The following is a 20,858-nucleotide window of genomic DNA, read 5'->3' as shown; positions in this document are numbered from 1 at the left end:
TCAGTCGATTTTACGCATGTAATGCTCAAAGCCAAGGCTAATGGAGCCGGACGACATCTGGAATGATTACCGATCAGTTCGACTAATGAGCTGAAGGAACTATTTTTCACATCAGTTGCATAAATCCACTCAATGCAGCACTGGATGGACCTCAATGCAGAAATCCTCTACATGGTGCATTCGATCACATCCACTTATTTACAAATGGTTTAGCTCAAAAATATTTGTTATGACTTAATGCTATAAGGAGGAAAGCCATTAGGCTCCTGGTTTTGTGGTATTATGAATGAGTGTGCTGCAAATATCCGACGTTCATACACGAGTGGAACTGGATCGTACACATCAAGCGACCATTAGGATATATTGCGAGAATTTTCCAAGTTTCAAGAACGTGCTGACCTTGAACTGCCTTGCAATGTCCATGATTATCGTAAAGTACCCTAATGATTGATTGTTACCGATTTGGACCATTGCATTGGTGTAAAAAAGAATAGTTTTGCATCGTAACGCGTAGCACAATTTTCGGTTCGGTGTGTCCTGACCACTTAGATCGAGAATATCGATGAGTTTTCAATTATTTACAGTTTTGCCGATTGTGATTAACAATTGGGAAAGCAAATTATTTGCGTTGGCATTAGTCGCACATAATAATCACAGTAGCCCCACTCCCATGTGGTCTCATGGCTTCATGGCTCAGCCTCTGTCGGCTAAGGCCATTCGGGCATTCGAGATCCGTTTCGCAAAAGGTGACGTCTGCCATTTCCGGGTCAACTAATAAACAACCAGCCAGCTCTGTACACAACGATGCGTTGCAAGGAAGGAGAAGGCGTTGGATTGTTTTGTCTAAAACATCGCTTGGTGCGATCTGGAACATATCAAACCAGGTCACGAAATTTCAAAAGCACTTCCAGTAAAATATGAATTCGTACGGCACGTTACGATACAGTACAAGCGTACGGTATCTGCCACCCGAACTCGAACCTTCACGTCATGGTTCCGGAAAATATTTCATGACATTGGGTAGTTTGAGGGAAACAAGGCCTATGGAAAGTGAGCTACCGACATTCCAACAGGTGTGAGCATGTTGAAAACGCACGTGCTGAAAATGTAAGCCTCACGCGTTTACAGACTCAGAACCCTTTCTGAAAAAAATTATGGGCTACTGAGGTGCCTCGCTTATCGGAAGCTTCGGAATTTCAGGACATAACACCGATTTACAAGACACAAACATGACATCATCACTAGCCGAGTACTCACGTTGTCGTTCTGGTAGTACTGTTTCGTCTCGTTGTTTCGATACTCTCCGCGGATTGGGTGGTTGTTGTACACGTGGTTACGCAGGCGCCGTTTCAGCTTGTACCAGTACTTTGGCAGGCTGGCGGAGGCGGGCGGCAGCAGCGGCAGCAGGGCCAGTAGCATCAGCAGCAGCAGCGCGGTGCGCGGCCACCCCATGGCGCCGTCCGTGTCGCTCCGGCCAGCGGCTCGCCTCCCGCCGCCGGCGCTGCCTCACCTCCGGCGTCCGGCAGCGCCGCCACGCTCATTGCCTCCATCACTGGTGGCCTGCCATTGGCCGCCACCGATTTGTGGCCCGACGCTCGCTGATTAGTGCATCCGCCCACCACGGGCCGCCCTCGGTCCGTCGGTGCCCTGCACGGCCCTCTCCGTCTCGGCCGAACCGACCCCTTCAACCACACAAGCCCACTCCTCTTTCTGCCATCGCATCGCTACCTTTTCTTCTTTCGTTTCCTCAGGGGGGTAAGTATGCTAGAATGCACGTTACTTTTCAGATTATTTTCCTTGTGCGTGCCTGAGTCTGGTTTTATGGATATCATTGACCGACCAAGGTCAAGGGGTAGAAACTAACCCCGAAGCTCCAGCCGATATCACTTTGGATAGCTTTCGAGTCCAAATTACGCTGTCAACGCCTTGTGACAGCACTACGCTTCTTCGCTGCACTTGTGGCGATCGCCATTGTCATGACAACCACCGTGGCACCCCTACTGGTGTGAATAAAAGAATGTGATTGGACCGGAGGGCGGCAAGGTCCCGTTCACGAGAAGTGTATTGGTTGAAATTTGAACCGGTGCACGATTATGGACCATGTGATACTCCCGTTCCCCAAGCCAATAAACGCCTCGAAAATAGCTCCTGTAGTAAATGCCGTAAAGAAACCATGGTGGAGAAACCAATGCCATAGTGCTATGTTTCGCTTAATGTTCGAGGCAACAGCTCAAAAATCGCACACCTTTTTGAAGCAGAGTGTTTCAAGCTTCCGCAGCATAAATTACACAAACATTTGCTCACAAAAGTGCGTTGCAAACATCACGGAACACTTACATTGGAAAATGCAAAGTAAATAAAATATAGGTATTGCGGTTATATTGATGGGCAGGGAGGCAAATAAAATTTCTCTCGCAGGAGCGGGTGCTTCAAATAAAAATTCTGAGGTATTCAGGAGGATTCTGAGAAAGCTATTGCCACTGATCAAACCGTACTCGTCTAACCTAACAATGAGATAAAAGTACAAAAGCGCGGCATGCTCGCTCTAACCCCGCGCTCTAGGTCTGTCAAAGTCTCGCGCCCTTGAGGGGGTAGGAGCACTATCTGCCTCGTCTCGTTACGTTTATGAGGCTCCAGAAAAACTAGAACCATGATCGTTTCAGAGACTATTACCGGAGGTGGTTTAGGGTCAAACGAGGTCAACTGCAAAAACTCTGTCATTGGTAATCGCGAAAGAACACGTTGGACATCAAAAGCACTACACACATAGACACAGCCATACCTCAAAGGTGGCCGGAGTCCATTTCAGATTGGGTACCATTCCGTACGATTTCAACAAAAAGATTCTTAAGTTCAAACTGCCCTAAATTTTCTCGGTCTAGACCCCACCATCCCCAATGGGACTGATAATCCCGCGATCTGTATCACCGTATTAGTCCAGAATCTTAGCATTATAGTCTGGATTTTGGAATCTCTATAATATTTATCCCATACGAAATCACTTCTCAAAAGGCTCTGATAATATGTGAAAAATATCAAACAAAACAACCATAGTATTTTCTTAAGAGTGAAGAATGTGTGTGGTTTTATGTCCAAAACATAAGTTATAACTCGTGAATTATTGTAAAAGCCAGCTGCGTTCAGCAAGTATGAGTTTAAGTCTGCATCGTTTCACGCGTCGTTTCGCGTGACCTATTGTTATCTCATCATCCATTGTAATATCACAGCATGTTTTCAGCGCAGGTTTGGATTCTGCGTCCAAAATTACCTTACGAAACTGCCTATTTCGAGCTCAGCATGCGTGTTGCAGAACGTATCCATGTAGTTAGGTTATGATCTTAAACAATGTTACGTGTTGTAAAGCCATATATATGTGTTGTATGCAAATTCCCCTCCCCAGCCCGGCGCGGGTGAATTTGCAGCTTATTGGCCTGCCTGTTGATGTATATATTTTTTGGCAAAGGCTCATAAAGAAAAAGGCCATTCGTTTAGGGTGTTTGAATATTCCGGTGACGACTTCGCGATGGAGTACGGTAGTCGTGTGAATTTTCGCAACTACCTATTGACGAAAATGTGAAGCGAACATAGATATAGGTGAACTTTGAACTCCCGTTGCCGATATTGTGATATAAGAGGCTAGTGATGTGAGCATGATCTTATATATATATATATATATATATATATATATATATATGTATACTTGAGCCTGATGTACTTAATGCAACGATGTTGCCAAGAGTTGCAATTGAGTATTGGACCGTTTATACTTTGAATACAAATGCTCGTTAGATTTGTCTTTGTTTGATTTCCGTGCTAAACCGTCGTGTTTTGGTTACTATCACGTCATCTTGTAACCGGTTAGTGTGACGCAGCGTTTTGCCGTGGCTCCAGGCTGTTTGCAGGGTAATGAATCAAAAACTCGGCGGACTGGTGAGTACCATCAGAGGTTTATTTCTTCTTCTTTCATCTTGTTGGTCTCTGCCGTGTCAGGATATCAAACACTGCTGTAACCACCACACGTCATCTGACATATGGACCCGGTTTGTCTATGTTAAGGCTGACGTTCTTGGGCTTGGGCAATTGTTTTCCTGTTCTACGCGGTTTAAAGTGTGTTTTGGTGTCACGCTCCAACGCACGTGCCTTAAGGTGTCTGGGATTTACCAGCGGCGTATCATGAGGCCAATGCTGAGCTGCGCTGGTTTAGCTTTCCTATGCATGGTTTTGTGAGCACCGACTTGTGTGCGGCTCGGCATATGGTTTCGTTGAACTTGCATCGCTTTTGGACCTTTGTCCTCCATTTTATGGCGAGCTTCTGGAATTTATGTGGTCACAAACTTGCTCCGGTGTTGTTTGTTCTAAATGTTATGGCTATATTACTGATTCGACGGCTGTGTAGTTCATTTTTGATCGCGTGTGGTTATCGCCATGCTGTGGGTCTGAGCTACACTCCGCTCAAGACGGGAGGGTGACACGTGACATTCAAGGAGATACCGTCCACTAGAATGCATCGATTTGGACCCCTTTCTTGGAATTACACATGCAAAAGTGAGAGAGCACGTAAATACGTGATACAACTGAATATTTCTGCTATCGAAGCAGGCGATACAAAATCTTCGCTCCTTGTTAAGTCAACGAAAAGCAGTTCGTTGCGACCGGTATGCGGGCAAAGTATCATAGCCGACGTGACCATGAAGCCAACGTTACGACGGAAAGGGAACTACCGTTCTCACAATGGCGACACGAATAGCTGGCACAGTTCCTACTGTCCATGTCCATAACAAGCCCGGTCGATCATTCTATGGTTGTACGAGCTTCACGGAATATGAGCGCGGCCATTTTTGATTACCCTTGGGAGCGATCCTGCCAACAGAGACAGAGCGCAAGAATACCGGACGAATGGCAATCCAACCTTCATGACGCGCGACAGATCACTGAAACCTCATTGCTAATGGGTTTGTAGACTCAAGGGTCCTCGCAAAATGGTTGTAACGCTGCGGAAACACGGGGACGATGCGGGGCCAAGTCTGATGTTGTTTCTGCTTAGAAATCAAAAGCAAAACTAAGTGCGTGAAAACGAAGACGGAAAATGTTGGTTTAACACGCATCCGTATGGTCAGTCCCATATTACACATTTGGCCGGATGGTCGGCTGAATATTACATATTTCGCCGGATGGTCGTCTGAATATTACATATTTGGCCGGATGGTCGTCTGAATATTACATATTTGGCCGGATGCCCGGTTGAATACCACACTGTGACTTGGCTCGCTGCGTTTATTACGTGCAGTATACTGCAGCCGGTGTGTTTTGTTGTGAACATTTTTCGTGACGGTTAGTTCCATTGCAATTTCCCCGACATTACTTTTTCCTCAAAACCTCGTCGATATTCCAAGCATTATTATTAAGCATTCTGATGCACCAAAGATGCATTTGAGACCTTCTGTGATGCGTTAGGTTGAATGGATCCGAGCATCAACAAGATGGAGGTTGAGAAAGAAGACAGCCCTAAAAACACCGCCCTGGACTGCATAGGAGTGATGCCAGGGAAAACCATACAGACGCGGAACCACCGCGTTCCGGGAGCTTTGGGAGCTTGACCTCCACGACATTTGGGGGAAATTTGTCACCAGGGTTATGGTGGCGCATTGAAAACAGCGAATAATGTTTCTCAGCCTCCCCCCCTCCCCCGCCACCCATGATTCCGGGCCAGTTCAAGCGCTCCTGGTAAAATGAGCGACATGAAGGCTTGCGGGAGATGAATGCTCGAATGTCATGTGTAGCAGCTTGATGTGGATGCTGAATGCAAAACCGATCAAAGCATTCGCTTCACCTACCTCTCGCCCTTTTCGAGCACCGAAACTAAGCAAAAAACATGAAGTCTATTTATTCTTAGATGACCGTCTCTACATGACTACCCAAAACGAACAATATGTGACACATATCTGGCAACATATTGAGCTACCCATCTTCGTTGACTCGTCGACAATATAACATTTTCCAGTAAGTATGACCTTCCTCAACATGTTTTGGGAGGCATATTGGGATTTTGAGCAGAACCATCCAATGCAACGTCAAAGACGCTATGTTAAACAGTTCATCAGGATGGGGAACTCGAGTCCCTCCACATAGCTATATATAGGAGAAATCCCACATCCGCGCTTTGCAACGCCCTTACACCCTGCCTCGAGCAGTTTCTCCGCCCAGGGATGGAGCGCCACACCATGGCGTGCTGCCGCGCCAGTGGAGGTGAGGGACGGTGCCCCAATGCCTCGATCACATCCCTGAGTCTCGAGCCGCAAGAGAGGCGATACCACGCCCATGTCCGCAACGCTCAGGTCACCGGCAGCCGGCCGGCGCGCCCGACCCCGTCGACGACCCCCGACCGGGCCGGCCACACGGCCGCCCTTCACTCCATCTGGATGATGAAGTCGGTGCGGAAGCCCCTGCGGTCGAAGGCGTACTTGTTGTCGGCCTGGCACTCGTAGTAGCCAGCGTCCTTCTGCTTGGCCGGCGTGATCTCCATCCGCGACACGGTGGAGTTGGCGCCCACCTTGTACTCGGTGATCTGTCAACAGGGACGCTCACTACAGTCGAGGCCACGCGCCGGCGGCCGCAGCGGTCAGCCGCTCTCGCCCGCACGGCGCGGCGACAGCGGCTGAACCGACCAACGCAACCAGAGCGGTGCACCACAGCCGAACCCATGCGCCCGTCACAGCACACCGCGGGCTTACCTGTGGCGGCTCTTTACAGTCACGTTAATTGTTTTACCACGCGTTGACCCGCTAATGAATCGTTTCAGAAAAGGATGGTTTACCTTACCACGGACAATGCCCAGTAATGGTGCAGATTTTAGTTTTGGCATGATGTTTATGTTTGGGATTGATTCGGACTGAAGGCATGGCAAATTGCAGCGTTAGGAAATGCAGCGAAGCGGAGCAGTTAGCAAAACTTAACACGCCAATGCCGCTCGGTGTGAGCCAGCAGTTCAAAGCGAGCCAGACCACACCACCAATATCAACATGCGTCGCCTTCGGTTGGTCAGCTGTGAAGTTGCGCCCTCAGCATCTACGCATGCGGGGTGGCACCACCTCTCCTCCGGCATTGGGCCCCATGGTCTGGACGTCGGGTTCTGGGACAAAAAAAAGCCGAAAATCTCACTTGGCGAATGCCTTTTTGTCGACTACTGAATGTTGACTGCAGAATGGCGACATGTTAAGATGTCGACGCAGCGGAAGTTCGAAACGGCTAAATGGCAAACTCCAAATAAGCAAAGTTTAAGAGTCAAAATGGCAAAATGGCAAAAAGTTTAATAGCCGCCCGCAAAATGGTGACGAATCAAACAGTCGATATGCCACATTGGCGAACGGCTAAATGGTGAGCTGCGAACATGATGTCATAGTGACGAACGACTAAATAGCGAAATACAGAAGTGTCGTATTTGAATTTGGTATTGGCGCTGGTGAACGGTGATGCGAAAAATGTTTTCCATCATATCTGGGCTTGTCTCAACGTCTTCAAATGTGTAACATTCTGTTTTAACAGCTGACCATTTAGCCGTTCGCCAAGGTGGCATCTTGTCTTTTTGACGCGTTACCGCTTTGCAGTTCGCCATTTTAGCCTGTTCATTTTGAGGCATGTCACCATTTTTGCGGTTGTCATTGAGTCCTACGTAACTTTGCGCGTCGCCAGTCTTCCATGCCGCCTTTTCGCAGTTCACCATTTAAGCGATTCGACTTTTTATATCGTTAACTTTCTACATGTCGCCATAAGGAAGTCGCCGTGTGGACAAAGAAAAAAAAATCCGCAAACTGCACACTGCAAGTCGACTTTCGGTCCGGGCAACGCAGATACCGAAATCGAACAATTATTTTATTGAGAAATTATGATGTGTGTCTGCTGGTCTACGAAGTCAAGCTGTGACAAAAAAGACTATCCCTGTCCTCTGTTCCGGCCCCCTTCCGTAGAAGGAAGGGGGCCGGAATCGACTTTTCTTTTGGTAGCCGGAGCTTTTGGTTGGTAACCAGAGTTGTGGCCACTTCACGCAACTGTCATAAAAGGTCGAATAGGAATTGCCCATTCCAATCAGCCCTGCAGAACCCCGTGTTTTTGCTATTACCACATGTGCTTGTTTTTCACGTCGTCATTTGGCTTTTCGTCATTATGGCATGTCGCCATTTGTTCAAACATGACTCTTAAGCAGTTTAACGACATTCAAGACTTCACTAATTTGGCATACTGACGCATTTACGTCTCGTCATGCTGCAGTTCCCTACTAACACGCGCTCGGGTGGGGGTCAACTTGACCCTCCGAAGGTTTTTCCAGTGTTTTTCGAACGGCGCGGGGAAAGCCACGCCAAATTTTGCGTAGCTGTAGACAATCGAATAGCGGGTCGTTTGGCATCAAAATTTTTATGCGCCTTGTAAGGTCAATGACCTATGGTAGGTCAAAAAGAGGCTTTGGTTTCAGCGAAGTCAATTTCTAGGGAATCGTTCAATGTGATCCAACAACAGAATGTTAGATGAAGCCATGATCTCTGAGATGCTTTCTCAGGCGACACAAATATTGGATGAGCAAATTACGTTGACCCAAGGTCAGACATGAAGGTCAGACCAAGGTCAAGACCAGCCTGTTTTAATACTCTAGGGCTTGCTGCGTGGGGTAGTTTCTGGTACTCATTTCGAATTTGTTGATAGCAGGAACCGCATTGTACATCTCCTATGGACTTCTTAGAGATCATGATAGGCCATTGACCTGAGATGACCCAGGTCAGCACTTTGTTTTTGGGAACATACTGCTTAGCGTAATCTTTGTCACTTATTCAAATGCAAAACTCAGAGCAGTCTTGTATGAATTTGGTCACCTTCACCTTTATAAAGTTAAACAAGATCACTGGCGTTTAATAAGTATGATAACTTTTGCTTAGAAACAGCTACTTAGGTTCTGTGAGCACTTTGGAGACCAACCTGAAATTTGACTTTGTCTGACCTTATTGGACCCGAGGGTCATGACCTAGGAACCTCAAACTCTGACTCAAGTGAGTTCAGGTACAGGTTAACACACCCTGCGAATTTGGCGTCTCTGGCTTTCTTAGTTTCTGAAATCTCAGGGGAGGGGGTCAAATTAACCCCTCCCCCACCCGAGCGAAGGGTATCTAGCCGGCTACTCGGGCTCGTGTCAAGCCGTCCGCCAATATGGCATGTCGACTTCTGGGTACGTTGCCATTTTGCAATTCGCCATTTGGCAGTTTGCCACGTCTGCATTTTGTCATTCATCCATGTCGCCATTTCGCAGTCCGCCATTCTGCCGATTCGTTTTTTTGGCACGTATACATTTGCCACGTCACCAATATGGTAGTCACGATATAGCTGTTGACAGAAAGGCATTCGGCAAACGGCAAGTCGCCTTTTCGTCCGGCCACCCTGGGCGGTGAGCCCACCGAGTCTAACAGTATGACAGTGCACGTAGAGTTTGCTTGCTACCAACCTTGAAAAAGTTGTGAGCGTAGACTTCGATGCCATTTTTGTACCACGTAATGTGGGGCCTTGGCTTGCCGGAAGCCGTGCACATGAAGACGATCTTGCTGCCCAGGATGTACTCCGACTCGAAGTGTGACCACTTGGTGATTTGGGCACCCTGGGGATCAAGACGCGCTGCTAGAGGGCGCGGAAGCGGCGAGCTTGATGCCGCATCCAGTAATCGTGCGGCAGTGGTCGCAACTTAAGCTTAGTGTTATTTTTTATCCAACACAGATGCCATGCCTTTTCCCTAGAGCTGGAAACCCATCTGGCGCAACCTGCCAATGACCGTTCACCAAAGTTCGCCGTACCGGTGTAAGGGTGGTGTAGGTCACATCCCGCCTGCCCGTTACTTACCACCCTCCATCTGGCAGCACCGGCTGGGTCGCGGCGTAAGGGTGGTGTAGGTCACATCCCGCCTGCCCGTTACTTACCATCCTCCATCTGGCAGCACCGGCTGGGTTGCGGCGTGAGGGTGGTGTAGGTCACATCCCGCCTGCCCGTTACTTACCACCTCCATCTGGCAGCACCGGCAGGGCTGCGGCGCAAGGGTGATGTAGGTCACATCCCGCCTGCCCGTTACTTACCACCTCCATCTGGCAGCACCGGCAGGGCTGCGGCGCAAGGGTGATGTAGGTCACATCCCGCCTGCCCGTTACTTACCCCCTCCATATGGCAGCACCGGCTGGGCCGCGGCGTAAGGGCGGTGCAGGCCACATCCCGCCCGCCCGTTACCTACCACCTCCTTCTGACAGCACCGGCTGGGCTGCGGCGCTGCCATGGACGGCACCACCGCAGCGCCGCTGGCTGGAGGTCGCGAGGTCGTGGTGCTCACGGGGGGGGAGGGGGATCAAAGCGTCCGGCCGCCGGGCGCCCACGGCCACGGACCGCTGTTGGGAGGGGGGGGGCCGAGTTGACAGTAGGGGGATGAGGAAGGGCGCCTCCCTCCAGCGGATGGAGACACCACGCTCCAAACAGGCCTGGCAGACCGGTATTGGGAGTCACTACACCAACAATGTTACTTGTTCTTGCCGTTCATTCAGGAACTGATCGCGGCTAAAACGGTGAGAAAGGAGCTTCCTCCAAAAGTGAGCAACAGCTGAGTAATGTTTCACCAGACTGTGACTGCCAGTCGTCGTTATTCGGATATTACCAATCAACCGTCCACCGTACCGGTGGCACATACCGTACCGTCCACCGTACCGGTGGTCAGTGCTGAACATTGACGATGGTGCGGCAAACATGGGGGCAGGTTGCCGTCCTGCGAGCACCACTCACGGGTCTCATCCAAAATTGTCACTCGGCAGGTACATGACATGACATACCCACTGGACTTGCGAACCCAGTTTCCTGAAAGACTAGTTTTTGTAAAATTGCATTTCAAGGTGGCCGCGTAAAGGGATGTCCGTAAATGAAGTTAGATGTACTCCATCATTTTCACCCTTTCCCTCCTATCTGCGCGCTGGCAACGTTGGACCACGCTCTGCTCGCCTTGGTTGCCCTGTTTTCATCTTTGGAAAAAAAAACGTTTCACGGATTACGACATAGCTTGTAAGTTGCAAGTACGCCGTAACCGTGCGCAAGGTTACAATTTGGTTACGCTGCACCAAAATTATCTCCTTCACGCGCTACGTCATTTCTGTAAGGTCCTTCGGAACGAGACGAGCTAAGTAAGCACTCCGACTCCGAAATATTCGCTGTTAAGTGTAACGCGCCACCACGCCAGTGAAAGATCTTGCTCATCGTAAACGGCACACTTACACTGCATGCTGTCGTGAACGGCACACACACTGCATGCTCTCGTGAGCGGCACACTCACACAGCATGCTCGCGTGAGCGGCACACTTACGCTGCATGCTGTCGCCTGATGAACATGTAGGCACACTCATCTGCATTCGTAGGGCTTTGAAATGTTCCTCGTGTCATCAGCTCATTAATTCAAATAACATTTCGGAGGGAAAATGCTGCAATTGTTTTGGACTAGTACGGATTTGTAACGTAAGCCTTTGCAAAGTGGAAACAGCCTTGCACTTAGAAGTAGCGATTGTACAAACCAGTCCCATGAAGGAACAGCTAAGTTTACCGTTTGATCGCTGTTGAAAAACAAGAAAAACAATACATCCTCTTTATTGAAAGCCTTCTATGAGCGTCAAGTATAAGGGTCAATGCAACATGAAGATTCAATTTCTTTGGTTTCTGCCCCTATGGGCGACGTCCGTAGTACTTAGTGTTGCGCGCACGAGACCACTACGGGTCGATTGCTGTCATAATTGATTTAGTGGATTCTGAAATAAGAGATGATGAACAACGTGTGTATGAATGACACCGAGACCGTACTTAAATAAACTGCGGTTGATCGTGAGCAGTCTTCCATGGTGACAAGCAGAAACGATCGTCAACGAAAGAAAAATGGCGGTGAACGTGCAATTTTGGGTGTGTAAATATCGCCCTGGTACATAACCCACGGGTTACAGGGTCTGAATTCGTCAAACTCTCCTCGCGAAAGGCAGGTGAGCTGTCCGAGAGACGGCGTGGCCCGGGTCCGATCACACACAGCCGGACACCGCCATCACGGAAACATCCCGTCACCGGTCGCGCATCGCGGTGGTACCGCACCCCGATCGTCGGCCAGCGCGCCGACATCTCAGCAGCGCACTCGCCCGGTGCCGCCGCAGCACGCACCCACCGCGGGGAGCTGTCGCCAGCCCGGACCGGCGCCCAACCGCCGCCCACTCACGTTGGGGTTCATGTAGTATGACTTGGAGGCCGGACTGCGGAAGGTGCCGATCATGGGCATGTTGCCGAAGCGGTTGCGGCGGCCGCCGCCACGCCGCCGGCCGCCGCGGCGCGCCTCCGCCGGCTGGCCCGTCACGAGCAGCAGCGCCAGCAGCAGCGCCAGTGCCCGACAGCGCCGTCCGTACCCGGTCATGGCTGCTGGCCCGTGCGCACCGCCGCCGCCAGTCGGGTCCGACTGGGGAGATCGCGCGCGAGAACCCGGCGCCACCACCAATTGGACGGTATCGCCGCAATGGGTCGCTTCCCGCTCGGGGGCCACCCCAGCGGAAGGTGGCGGACGGCGGCGAGGCAAGGGCACGAGCGGCTGGCTGTTCAAGGCCAGACAAACGTGCTGCGCGCTGAGCACTCGCGACGGAAACAAGACATCCAAATCGCATTTGTCTGTATTCTCACCCAACGGCCATGATGGTGAGCAACACCCGTCAGAAAATAAATCCCATCGCACACATTAGTCTAATGCCTTCCGGTATGAACACGGCCCAGAACGCTGCGCAGCACAAACGACGGACGCACCGATCGCTGCCGTGCAGCATTTGAATGGAAGCACCCCAAGCTGCATACAAAAATACCCCGCTGGCACTGTCATGGCGGGAAGCGCCGCGTCTGGCCGGCGCGCAGTCCGATCGCCGGAGCCCTCGGTCACCGGCGAGGGACCGACAGCGCGCAAGCCCTGCCGACGGTCCCCGCGCCATCCCCGAGAGCAGACCAGCGCCGAAGTGCGTCTAGCTACATCACTGTGGCGGCGCACCACCCGATCACGCCGGCTTCCCCTGCGTGCGTCACCGCCACGGCAAGACACTGGCACACCCAACCGCGCGCGATGGCGGCCGGCCTGCGTACGGAAGCCGTGCTCGAGCCTCACCGCGGCGGCGGCCCCGGCGCGTGTCCGGCAGCGGACGGGGCGCCTCCTCCGGCGGAGACTGCCAAGGGAGCCGGCGTCCCTTCACAGCCACAGCTTCGCACGTCACTCAGTCCAGGCGGGCACAGTCGACCGCACGCGCGGCGCCCCCCCCCCCCCCCCCCCCCCTATCGTCCTCGCAACGAAAGCCGGATTATCACAGAGCGCCGGGCGGCCCTGGCTGCCAGGGGCGCCGGCAGCGGCGCGGCCGCCCGTCACAGCGGCCAGACGAGCTGGCCCCGCAGCAGCGCCTCCAGCAGCTGCGACCGGCCGACGGCGCGCAGGCCTGGGTCGACCGGGCACCAGAACCAGCGCAGCGTCGGCCGCAGCGGCGCTGTCGTCACCTGCACGCGCGTCACCATGGAGCGAGGATCCTCCCGCAGCACGGTCACCAGCAGGCTGCCTGTCAACGGAACACCGGCACGGTCACCAGCAGGCTGTCTGTCAACGGAACACTGGCACGGTCACCAGCAGGCTCTCTGTCAACGGAACACTGGCACGGTCACCAGCAAGCTGTCTGTCAACGGAACACTGGCACGGTCACCAGCAGACTGCCTGTCAACGGAACACCGGCACGGTCGCCAGCAGACTACCTAAGAACGGAACACCGGCACGGTCACCAGTACACTACTTGTCAACGGAATACCGGCACGGTCACCAGTACACTACTTGTCAACGGAACACCGGCACGGTCACCAGTACACTACTTGTCAACGGAACACCGGCACGGTCGCCAGTACACTGCTTGCCAACGGAGCACCGGCACTGCCACGGTCAACATCGCTGCCGACAACGGCTTGCCACTTGCACGCCGCGCACAGTAGAAGCGCAGCCGATCACCACACGCCGCACCCAACAGCGGAGCACGCAAATGACCACCGGGTCTCGGCGACTCACCCGCGACGCTCTTGGCGCCGGCCAGCCAGCTGACCACCACAAACGTCGGGTTGACGTTGATGAGGTGGGTGAGCAGCGTCAGCGAGCCGACGGCGGCCAGCACGGCCAGTCGCAACTGCGGGAGCGGACCGGGCGGGGGTCAGCGCCGGCGCCGCACCGCCAGCGCGCGCCGACCGGCCGCCTCCGGGAGCGGACCGGGCGGGGGTCAGCGCCGGCGCCGCACCGCCAGCGCACGCCGACCGGCCGCCTCCGGGACTGAGCTGGGCGGGGGTCAGCACCGGCGCCGCACCGCCAGCGCGCACCGACCGGCCGCCTCCGGGAGTGAGCTGGGCCGGGGTCAGCGCCGGCGCCGCACCGCACCGCCAGCGCGCGCCGACCGGCCGCCTCCGGGAGTGAGCTGGGCGGGGGTCAGCGCCGGCGCCGCACCACCAGCGCGCGCCGACCGACCGCCCCCGGGCACGAGCCGACAGAGTGCCGCCGGCACCGGGTAGCCGCAGGCGGACAAGGGCACGGCGCCGGCGCTCTCAGCACCGACAGAGTGCACGCAACCCCCATCCCGCAAGCGAGCAGTGCGGGGCATTTACGTCGCTTCGTATCAAACCAATTCACCTCGTGAGATCCCATCAGACGCTTGTGACACTGATGAGTACAACGACCCAAGTCAAGCACTAGACAATCATCCCAGCACCCATAACACGGGTGGGCTAAGTGCAATGATGTTCATGTCAAGTAACAGACACGGGGAACAGCGCAGATGCACGCGAGCAGGATCACATGCGGTACCTTTGCGCCCATGACCCGCACAGCCTGCCCATTCCGGCCATCAGTGGGACGATGCGTAACAACACGGGGCACGGCCTCAGTGACGCGGACACTTACCAGCACGAAGACGAAGTAATAGAGAAGTATCGTGGGGAAGAGGAAGAGGAGGATGGTGAAGCAGAGCGTGCCGAGGAACAGCTGCTCGATGGTGTAAGGCCATGTCTCCACGCGCTGCTTCTCCGGGTTCCAGCGGCGGCCACGGAACAGACGCCAGAGCCGCACCAGCCATGTGACCTCCAGTTGGTACACCCTGCAGACAGCGCAGTCACGTCACCCGCAGCCCGTACGCTTCACAGGCCCTACATATACCCACTTCACCCCCAGCCCGCACGCTTCACAGGCCCTACATATACCCACGTCACCCCCAGCCAGGCACGCTTCACAGGTCCTACACATGCCCACATCACCCCCAGCCAGCACGCTTCACAGGCCCTACACATGCCCCCCGTCACCCCCAGCCGGCACGCTTCACAGGCCCTATATATACCCACGTCACCCCCAGCCTGTATGCTTCACAGGCCCTACATATATCCATGTCACCCTTAGCTGGCCGACAACAATGATGTGAGAGAAAACGTGATGGTCCTGTGTGAAACATCATCATGTGCTATCAAAGACCAAAGTAAATATTTTTAAATGTAATGACAGGAAGCAGTACAAATAAAGGAAGCAGTACAAAAAAGACAGCCTTAGCGTAACTTATACTCACTTTGTGGCGCACACGTAAATGCAGTACACGTGGAACGTCGCCAACGACAAGATATCCCCCAGAAGACTGAACAAGAAGGACGCGCCCAAATACCTGAAAAGTCGTAACATTGCACATGGAACCAGCCATAGAAAATCGACGAGATATGCATGTAAAGTAACCCTAAAGTGCTACTACCCGATTGAAAAGTTCGAAAGTGCGACTCCAAGCCCAACATGATTGCGTGAGATAATGTACGCCTTCATCTGCAGCGCACAATGCCCTCTGCAAGGTGGCAGTCATCCAGACCAACGGCAGAAGCCAGCCAGTCCTTGCAGACATGAGGCACGGGCCACAGCACAAACCACCGGCGTGACGTGGCCGCCTGTGACACCAGCCTAGCGTTGAGTAACAGCTCACGGGCTGCTTTCACTCTCTCTTTCTTTCACTTCACTGTCTCCGCAGCAGCTTACCTAGCTCGCCAGATACAGAGACCATGGACCACAGCCTAACTAGACCTGCTGAACATGGGGCCTTCAGCCCAACAACCTGCCAGCCAGTGGGCCCCAGTTCACCAGGCCTGCTGACCCGTGGGTCCCAGCTCACCAGACCATGCTGACCAGTGGGCCCCAGCTCACCAGACCTGCTGACCAGTGGGCCCCAGCCCAAAAGACCTGCTGACTCGTGGGTCCCAGTACAAAAGACCCACCAACACCATGGGCTGCGGCCACCAGGTCCACTGACCCCATAGGCAGCAGCAGCTGTATGCCGGTGACCATAGTAGGGGTGATGAACGTAATGAAGGCGCCCCACAGCTGCACTTGGTACAGGAAGAAGGTGCCCAGGGCGGTGGTGAGCGGAGTGTTGAGCTTGAGACCGCCTGGCGCGCCCATCATCCAGTGGAGCAGGCTCTGCAGCTGCCACATCACCTCCTGCCGAAACCACGCCCGTCAGGCTCGGCCCTCCCGGTCAGAGTCTGCACGCGTCGCATCACACACTGCAGGCACTACTCAACGGCGCATTCTGCAGCCCGGGCACAACCGCGGACTCTCGACTCCACATGAAATCGAAGTTGACTTCAGAATCAGTCAAATGTCGGCGATTCAAAGTGGAAGCGGTCAATGGAAACTAATTTCGAGTCGACCTTGAGTCAGCCGTGTTGGCTGGAATCTTTGGTGAACCGATCAAAAGAGAAATGTCGGCATCATATATCGCTCTTCTCGCACTTACAGACGCGCACCAAATGGAACGCTGGATGCTTTGCCGCTCACGGAAACGCTTACACATAAAATCGTGACATATATTTCTCTCTGGGGCGTCGTGGCCCAGTGGTTAGAGTCCTCGGCTACCACGTGGGGTTTGAGTGCCTGTTCCACCAAGGTCCTTGGTCACTAACATGGCCTCCTGCAGTCGCTGGCGCTCCATTAAAGAGTGCGCGACGACGTGCGTTGTGTACTACTTCACAAAATGTATTTTCCTTGAATTTGAATCGAAGCTGAATCAAAGTGGGCCATGCTCTTATGACCTAGTCTAATCCAGTCAACTGGGACAGCTCAAATTTGTGACCAAATCCCCCAAAGCAGAATGAAACTGGCCACACCATCTCGTGTGACCATCATCGCTTGCCACGCACCAGAGGCTACAGCGCATCGTGTACAAAATATCCACCCCCCTTCCCCCACCCATCACACTCTGCAGCTATCACATCCAGGCTTCCATTTGGCTGAGCTTGGAGCATAAGTCGACTATGGAATCATTCAAAGGATCCGTGGGCCAAAGTGGAATCGATCCGTTTCAAAACACGTCAAACCGAGTGGCGTAGCCAACAATGTTGGCTGAATCACAGACGCGCCCGTCAATGAGTTTACTCAAACAGGAATGTGAATCGTAAATATTTTCATCAACACCATTGGAATCAATTCAAAAGAAACCCACACCTCTAAGAGTCAGAATAGAAGTGGACCCAAAAAAACGGTTCATGACCCAAGTGTCAGGATTCCAGCCTCTTCACATCACCTCCTGTGGACCTGGCAGACTCCAGTTCAGTTCAACAGTGCCTGGACAAAGCCATAATGCTTGAACAGTCCAGGTTGGAATGCACACCACTGACCCCGTAATCAGACCAGCAGGCAATATATGACATCCAACAAATGACATTTTTATGATAATCAGATGATGACCCCATCCGTCGGTCAGTCCCCGCTCCGCTCGGCACCGGGCCACTCACAGTCGTGGTGTCTGTGACGGTGCGGTGGAGCGCCGCCGAGTCCAGATGGTGGCGCACGAGCCGCGTGAGACCCACGCCCAGCGCGACGTCACAGACGAGCGCCGTGGCGCAGCTCAGCCAGACGACCGAGCGGTGGCGCTGCATGGCCAGCTGCGCCACCTGGCTGAGGCGCAGCAGGCCCTGCGCCAGCAGGGCGGAGCAGCGCGCCGGCACCGCCAGCAGCGAGCGGCTCACGCGGCGCACGTCCACGCGCAGCCAGACCAGCAGCCGGTGCAGCTGCGAGAGCCGGCAGAACAGCGCCAGCTCCAGCAGCGCCCACTGCAGCCAGCCGACCCGCAGCGCGCCGGCGGCCGCCGCGCCCGGCCACGGCGGCCCCAGCAGCAGCAGCGAGCACAGCTCCAGCACCAGCCACTGCAGCCAGCCGACGCCGAACGGCATGCGGGCGCGCCCGGGCGCCGGCGGGCCCTCCGCGTGCACGGCGCGTACCATGGCCTGCAGCGGGTCCCAGCGGCCGGCGGCCGGGCCGGGCGCCAGGTCGGCGCGCAGCAGGTCTGCGCCGCGCACCGCCGCTGGGCTGTAGAGCACCAGCGTCACGGCCTCGGGCGGCACGGGCGCGCCCCGCACCACGCAGCGGATGACGCGCGGCACGGCGCCGTTGGCCACCACCACGTAGTTGTGCAGGTAGGCGAAGGCCGCGCCCGAGAAGCCGCAGCTGTCCTCCGAGCTGATCAGGTAGCCGAGACTGCGCGCGCCCGGCAGGCGGTACTCGAGCCCGGTGACGAGCAGAGCGGCGCGCCGGCCGTCGGCGCCGTCACGCTCCAGCACGCCGGTCAGCGAGCCCTGCTGGCGGCCGGCCAGCTCTTCAGGCAGCAGCACGGTGATCATGGCAGCCTGTGGCAGTCAAATGACATGCAGTGTCAGGGGTGCACAGCACAGCTTGAATTCTGCCCCAAGGTCTCATTGCAAGCCTGCCAAATTCTGCAGACCAGTAAGAGCTGGTCCCAAATTATGTATAGCACACTGTGTCCCTCCCTACTGAAATCACATTACAATCATACATAAATACACAGAACTGAGCTTGTACATGCACAATCATTTTCCACAGAAGCAAAATAGAGGGCTGAATCATCAATATTCATTTATAAATAAAATTTCAAATATTGTATACCATCTCAATCATTAATTAGTGCAATATTGCATTAACAACCTAAATTTTCAAAGAAATATGATTGATAACTATAAAAAAGCCATTCCCAAATTATTTGATGCAGATATTTAATTATAAAATGCTTAAAATCACTTTATTTTGCACCTAGGATAGCCTCTATAGCAAATGTATCACAAATATTTAAGCTACAACAATTTGCCTTCACCTTTAGTTCCAGACAATGAAAATTAGCAGTCAGCAGTACCTTGAAGGTAAATGTATATCACTGCAAGTAGATAATGACATGTTTATTGAGTTAGCAGCTACAGGAACATTTTTGCACTGCATGGATGCCACACTAGAACAGATTCTGTGCATATGCACATGTTACAAAGTTGCCAGAACATGCCAAAACAGGCCTTCAGACCCACATGCCTACACTACCAGCATTGTAAGATTTAAGTTCCAAATTTTAAAGTAAGATTGAAGTGTCAAATTTTAAAGGTAAGATGACACCCACTCCTGTTTTCTGATTACTAACAGCATATTCTGCATTTAATACAGTGATTTGCCAAAATAAGGTATTGTTAAGTGCAGTGAATATATTACACATAATATATAGTATATAATTATTACATATATATAAAATAATATAATAAATAATACATAATATAACATAAATAAAATACTACCATCAGAGGACACCTCACATTTTTGTCTCTGATTATATTATTACCTTGTCTCATTGTCATTTCATTGTCATGTCATTACACTGTCTCAGTCTCTAGCAATGTTCCTGTATGCCAGTCTGGAAAAATGATCCAGTGCACCAGATGTGTGCATGACATTGTTGCACTGAACTGAGACCAGGCCAAATGGATCTTAACTTTAATATAATTTGTGAATGAAATGTGTTTAAACTTCTTGAGACATTTATCCTCTAAGTGCTGAAATTGATGGTAACTGTGTAAGGAACCCTCAAATCTTGGATTCACAGTGCACACATGCTCAAATTGTTGCTGTGATTTCACTGATATGCTAGACATGCTTAGCATGTGCAATTGTACTTTTATACTACAGCCAACAGCCTCAGCATCGTTGCATAGTATGGTCAGTGACCAGCCCAAAACACTCTGATCTGAGTGACACCAGTGCTTTAAAAAGCTTCACAGCTGCATAACAATCAGTGGGATGCACTAATTTTAGTTTCACCATGGTGCAATGCTGGGGTGGAAAATTTAAAGGGATGATTTCCACCTGCACATCCTTATCTTTCACTTGATCTTGGACATTGATACCTGGGTGACAGACTATAACAACGACAGGCAGACAGATCTACCTTTCAATGATGCTCAGGCCCAGCCCAGAGCCCAGAGCCATTAACCACTCCCACCCGCCTTCAAACCACGCTTGCTGTGCGCTGGTTAACTGTAAGGCATTTGCACCCGATGCATGCTACTGTTCTTACAAAGCCTTACGTCCTTAGATAGTGCAAGCTCGTATAACGACCGATCTGTACAAGCTACGGACAGTCTTAATGACCCCCGCAGCACCCTTCCACGCCTTCGCAACAACTATTCATCTCTTTCCTGTTGTATCTTAAACTCAGCAGCGCGCCAGGATCGCATTCACGCTCATGGACCCAAATGCAAAGACAGATGCTACTTGCGGTTTTCCTTGGTAGAAGTACTTACAAAAATGGCGTCATCTAATATTTTGTGACTCAAAAATAAAAAGTAGTGTAGTCTAAATAGCTTAGTTAGTTGTAAAATTACTCTAAAAATAATTTATTTTATAAGAAAAGGACTTGAATTATGATATTATTGTCTTTAAATTAGACTAAACGCAAGTAAAGTGTCTCAGCTGG

General features: G+C 52.4%; 3 protein-coding genes across 3 annotated transcripts; all 3 read right to left on the bottom strand.

The window, feature by feature from the left end:
* Positions 1–5,868: 5,868 nt before the first annotated feature.
* Positions 5,869–12,475, bottom strand: LOC119110522 (immunoglobulin domain-containing protein oig-4). Its single transcript, XM_037234386.1, has 3 exons — positions 12,254–12,475; positions 9,485–9,634; positions 5,869–6,565 (listed from the first exon to the last, which is right to left on the bottom strand). The coding sequence occupies exons 1-3, from the start codon at positions 12,443–12,445 to the stop codon at positions 6,407–6,409; spliced, it is 501 nt and encodes a 166-aa protein (XP_037090281.1). The 5' UTR covers positions 12,446–12,475; the 3' UTR covers positions 5,869–6,406.
* Positions 12,476–13,038: 563 nt separating this feature from the next.
* PIG-Q (phosphatidylinositol glycan anchor biosynthesis class Q) lies at positions 13,039–18,023 on the bottom strand. The gene is made up of 7 exons (XM_037233735.1): positions 17,845–18,023; positions 16,362–16,549; positions 15,639–15,731; positions 14,987–15,179; positions 14,108–14,222; positions 13,434–13,613; positions 13,039–13,046 (listed from the first exon to the last, which is right to left on the bottom strand). The coding sequence occupies exons 1-7, from the start codon at positions 17,986–17,988 to the stop codon at positions 13,039–13,041; spliced, it is 921 nt and encodes a 306-aa protein (XP_037089630.1). The 5' UTR covers positions 17,989–18,023.
* A 51-nt stretch (positions 18,024–18,074) lies between these two features.
* LOC119109987 (uncharacterized) lies at positions 18,075–20,557 on the bottom strand. The gene is made up of 4 exons (XM_037233734.1): positions 20,331–20,557; positions 18,409–18,735; positions 18,257–18,336; positions 18,075–18,120 (listed from the first exon to the last, which is right to left on the bottom strand). Exons 2-4 carry the CDS (start codon positions 18,727–18,729, stop codon positions 18,075–18,077), a joined length of 447 nt encoding a protein of 148 aa, XP_037089629.1. The 5' UTR covers positions 18,730–18,735; positions 20,331–20,557.
* Positions 20,558–20,858: the final 301 nt, after the last annotated feature.

This window comes from Pollicipes pollicipes, unplaced genomic scaffold (genome assembly GCF_011947565.3).
Source record: "Pollicipes pollicipes isolate AB1234 unplaced genomic scaffold, Ppol_2.1 Scaffold_7231;HRSCAF=8579_pilon_pilon_pilon, whole genome shotgun sequence".
NCBI lineage: Eukaryota > Metazoa > Arthropoda > Thecostraca > Pollicipedomorpha > Pollicipedidae > Pollicipes > Pollicipes pollicipes.
The sequence above is the reverse complement of the archived record's forward strand: the minus strand, read 5'-3'. Positions and strand labels throughout refer to the sequence as shown.

Excerpts from the sequence above, each read along its gene's own strand:
- LOC119110522 (XM_037234386.1), bottom strand. The coding sequence starts at position 12,445 with ATGACCGGGTACGGACGGCGCTGTCGGGCACTGGCGCTGCTGCTGGCG. Across the intron at positions 9,635-12,253 it reads CATACTACATGAACCCCAAC|GGTGCCCAAATCACCAAGTG; the intron begins GTGAGTGGGCGG and ends CTTGATCCCCAG. Across the intron at positions 6,566-9,484 it reads ACGCTCACAACTTTTTCAAG|ATCACCGAGTACAAGGTGGG; the intron begins GTTGGTAGCAAG and ends CCCTGTTGACAG.
- LOC119109987 (XM_037233734.1), bottom strand. The coding sequence starts at position 18,729 with ATGATCACCGTGCTGCTGCCTGAAGAGCTGGCCGGCCGCCAGCAGGGC. Across the intron at positions 18,337-18,408 it reads TGCTCTACAGCCCAGCGGCG|GCCATGGTACGCGCCGTGCA; the intron begins GTGCGCGGCGCA and ends GACCCGCTGCAG. Across the intron at positions 18,121-18,256 it reads TTCGGCGTCGGCTGGCTGCA|CTGCACCGGCTGCTGGTCTG; the intron begins GTGGCTGGTGCT and ends CGGCTCTCGCAG.
- PIG-Q (XM_037233735.1), bottom strand. The coding sequence starts at position 17,988 with ATGCAGCGCCACCGCTCGGTCGTCTGGCTGAGCTGCGCCACGGCGCTC. Across the intron at positions 15,732-16,361 it reads CAGCTGCTGCTGCCTATGGG|GTATTTGGGCGCGTCCTTCT; the intron begins GTCAGTGGACCT and ends ACGACTTTTCAG. Across the intron at positions 14,223-14,986 it reads ATTACTTCGTCTTCGTGCTG|TTGCGACTGGCCGTGCTGGC; the intron begins GTAAGTGTCCGC and ends CCGCTCCCGCAG.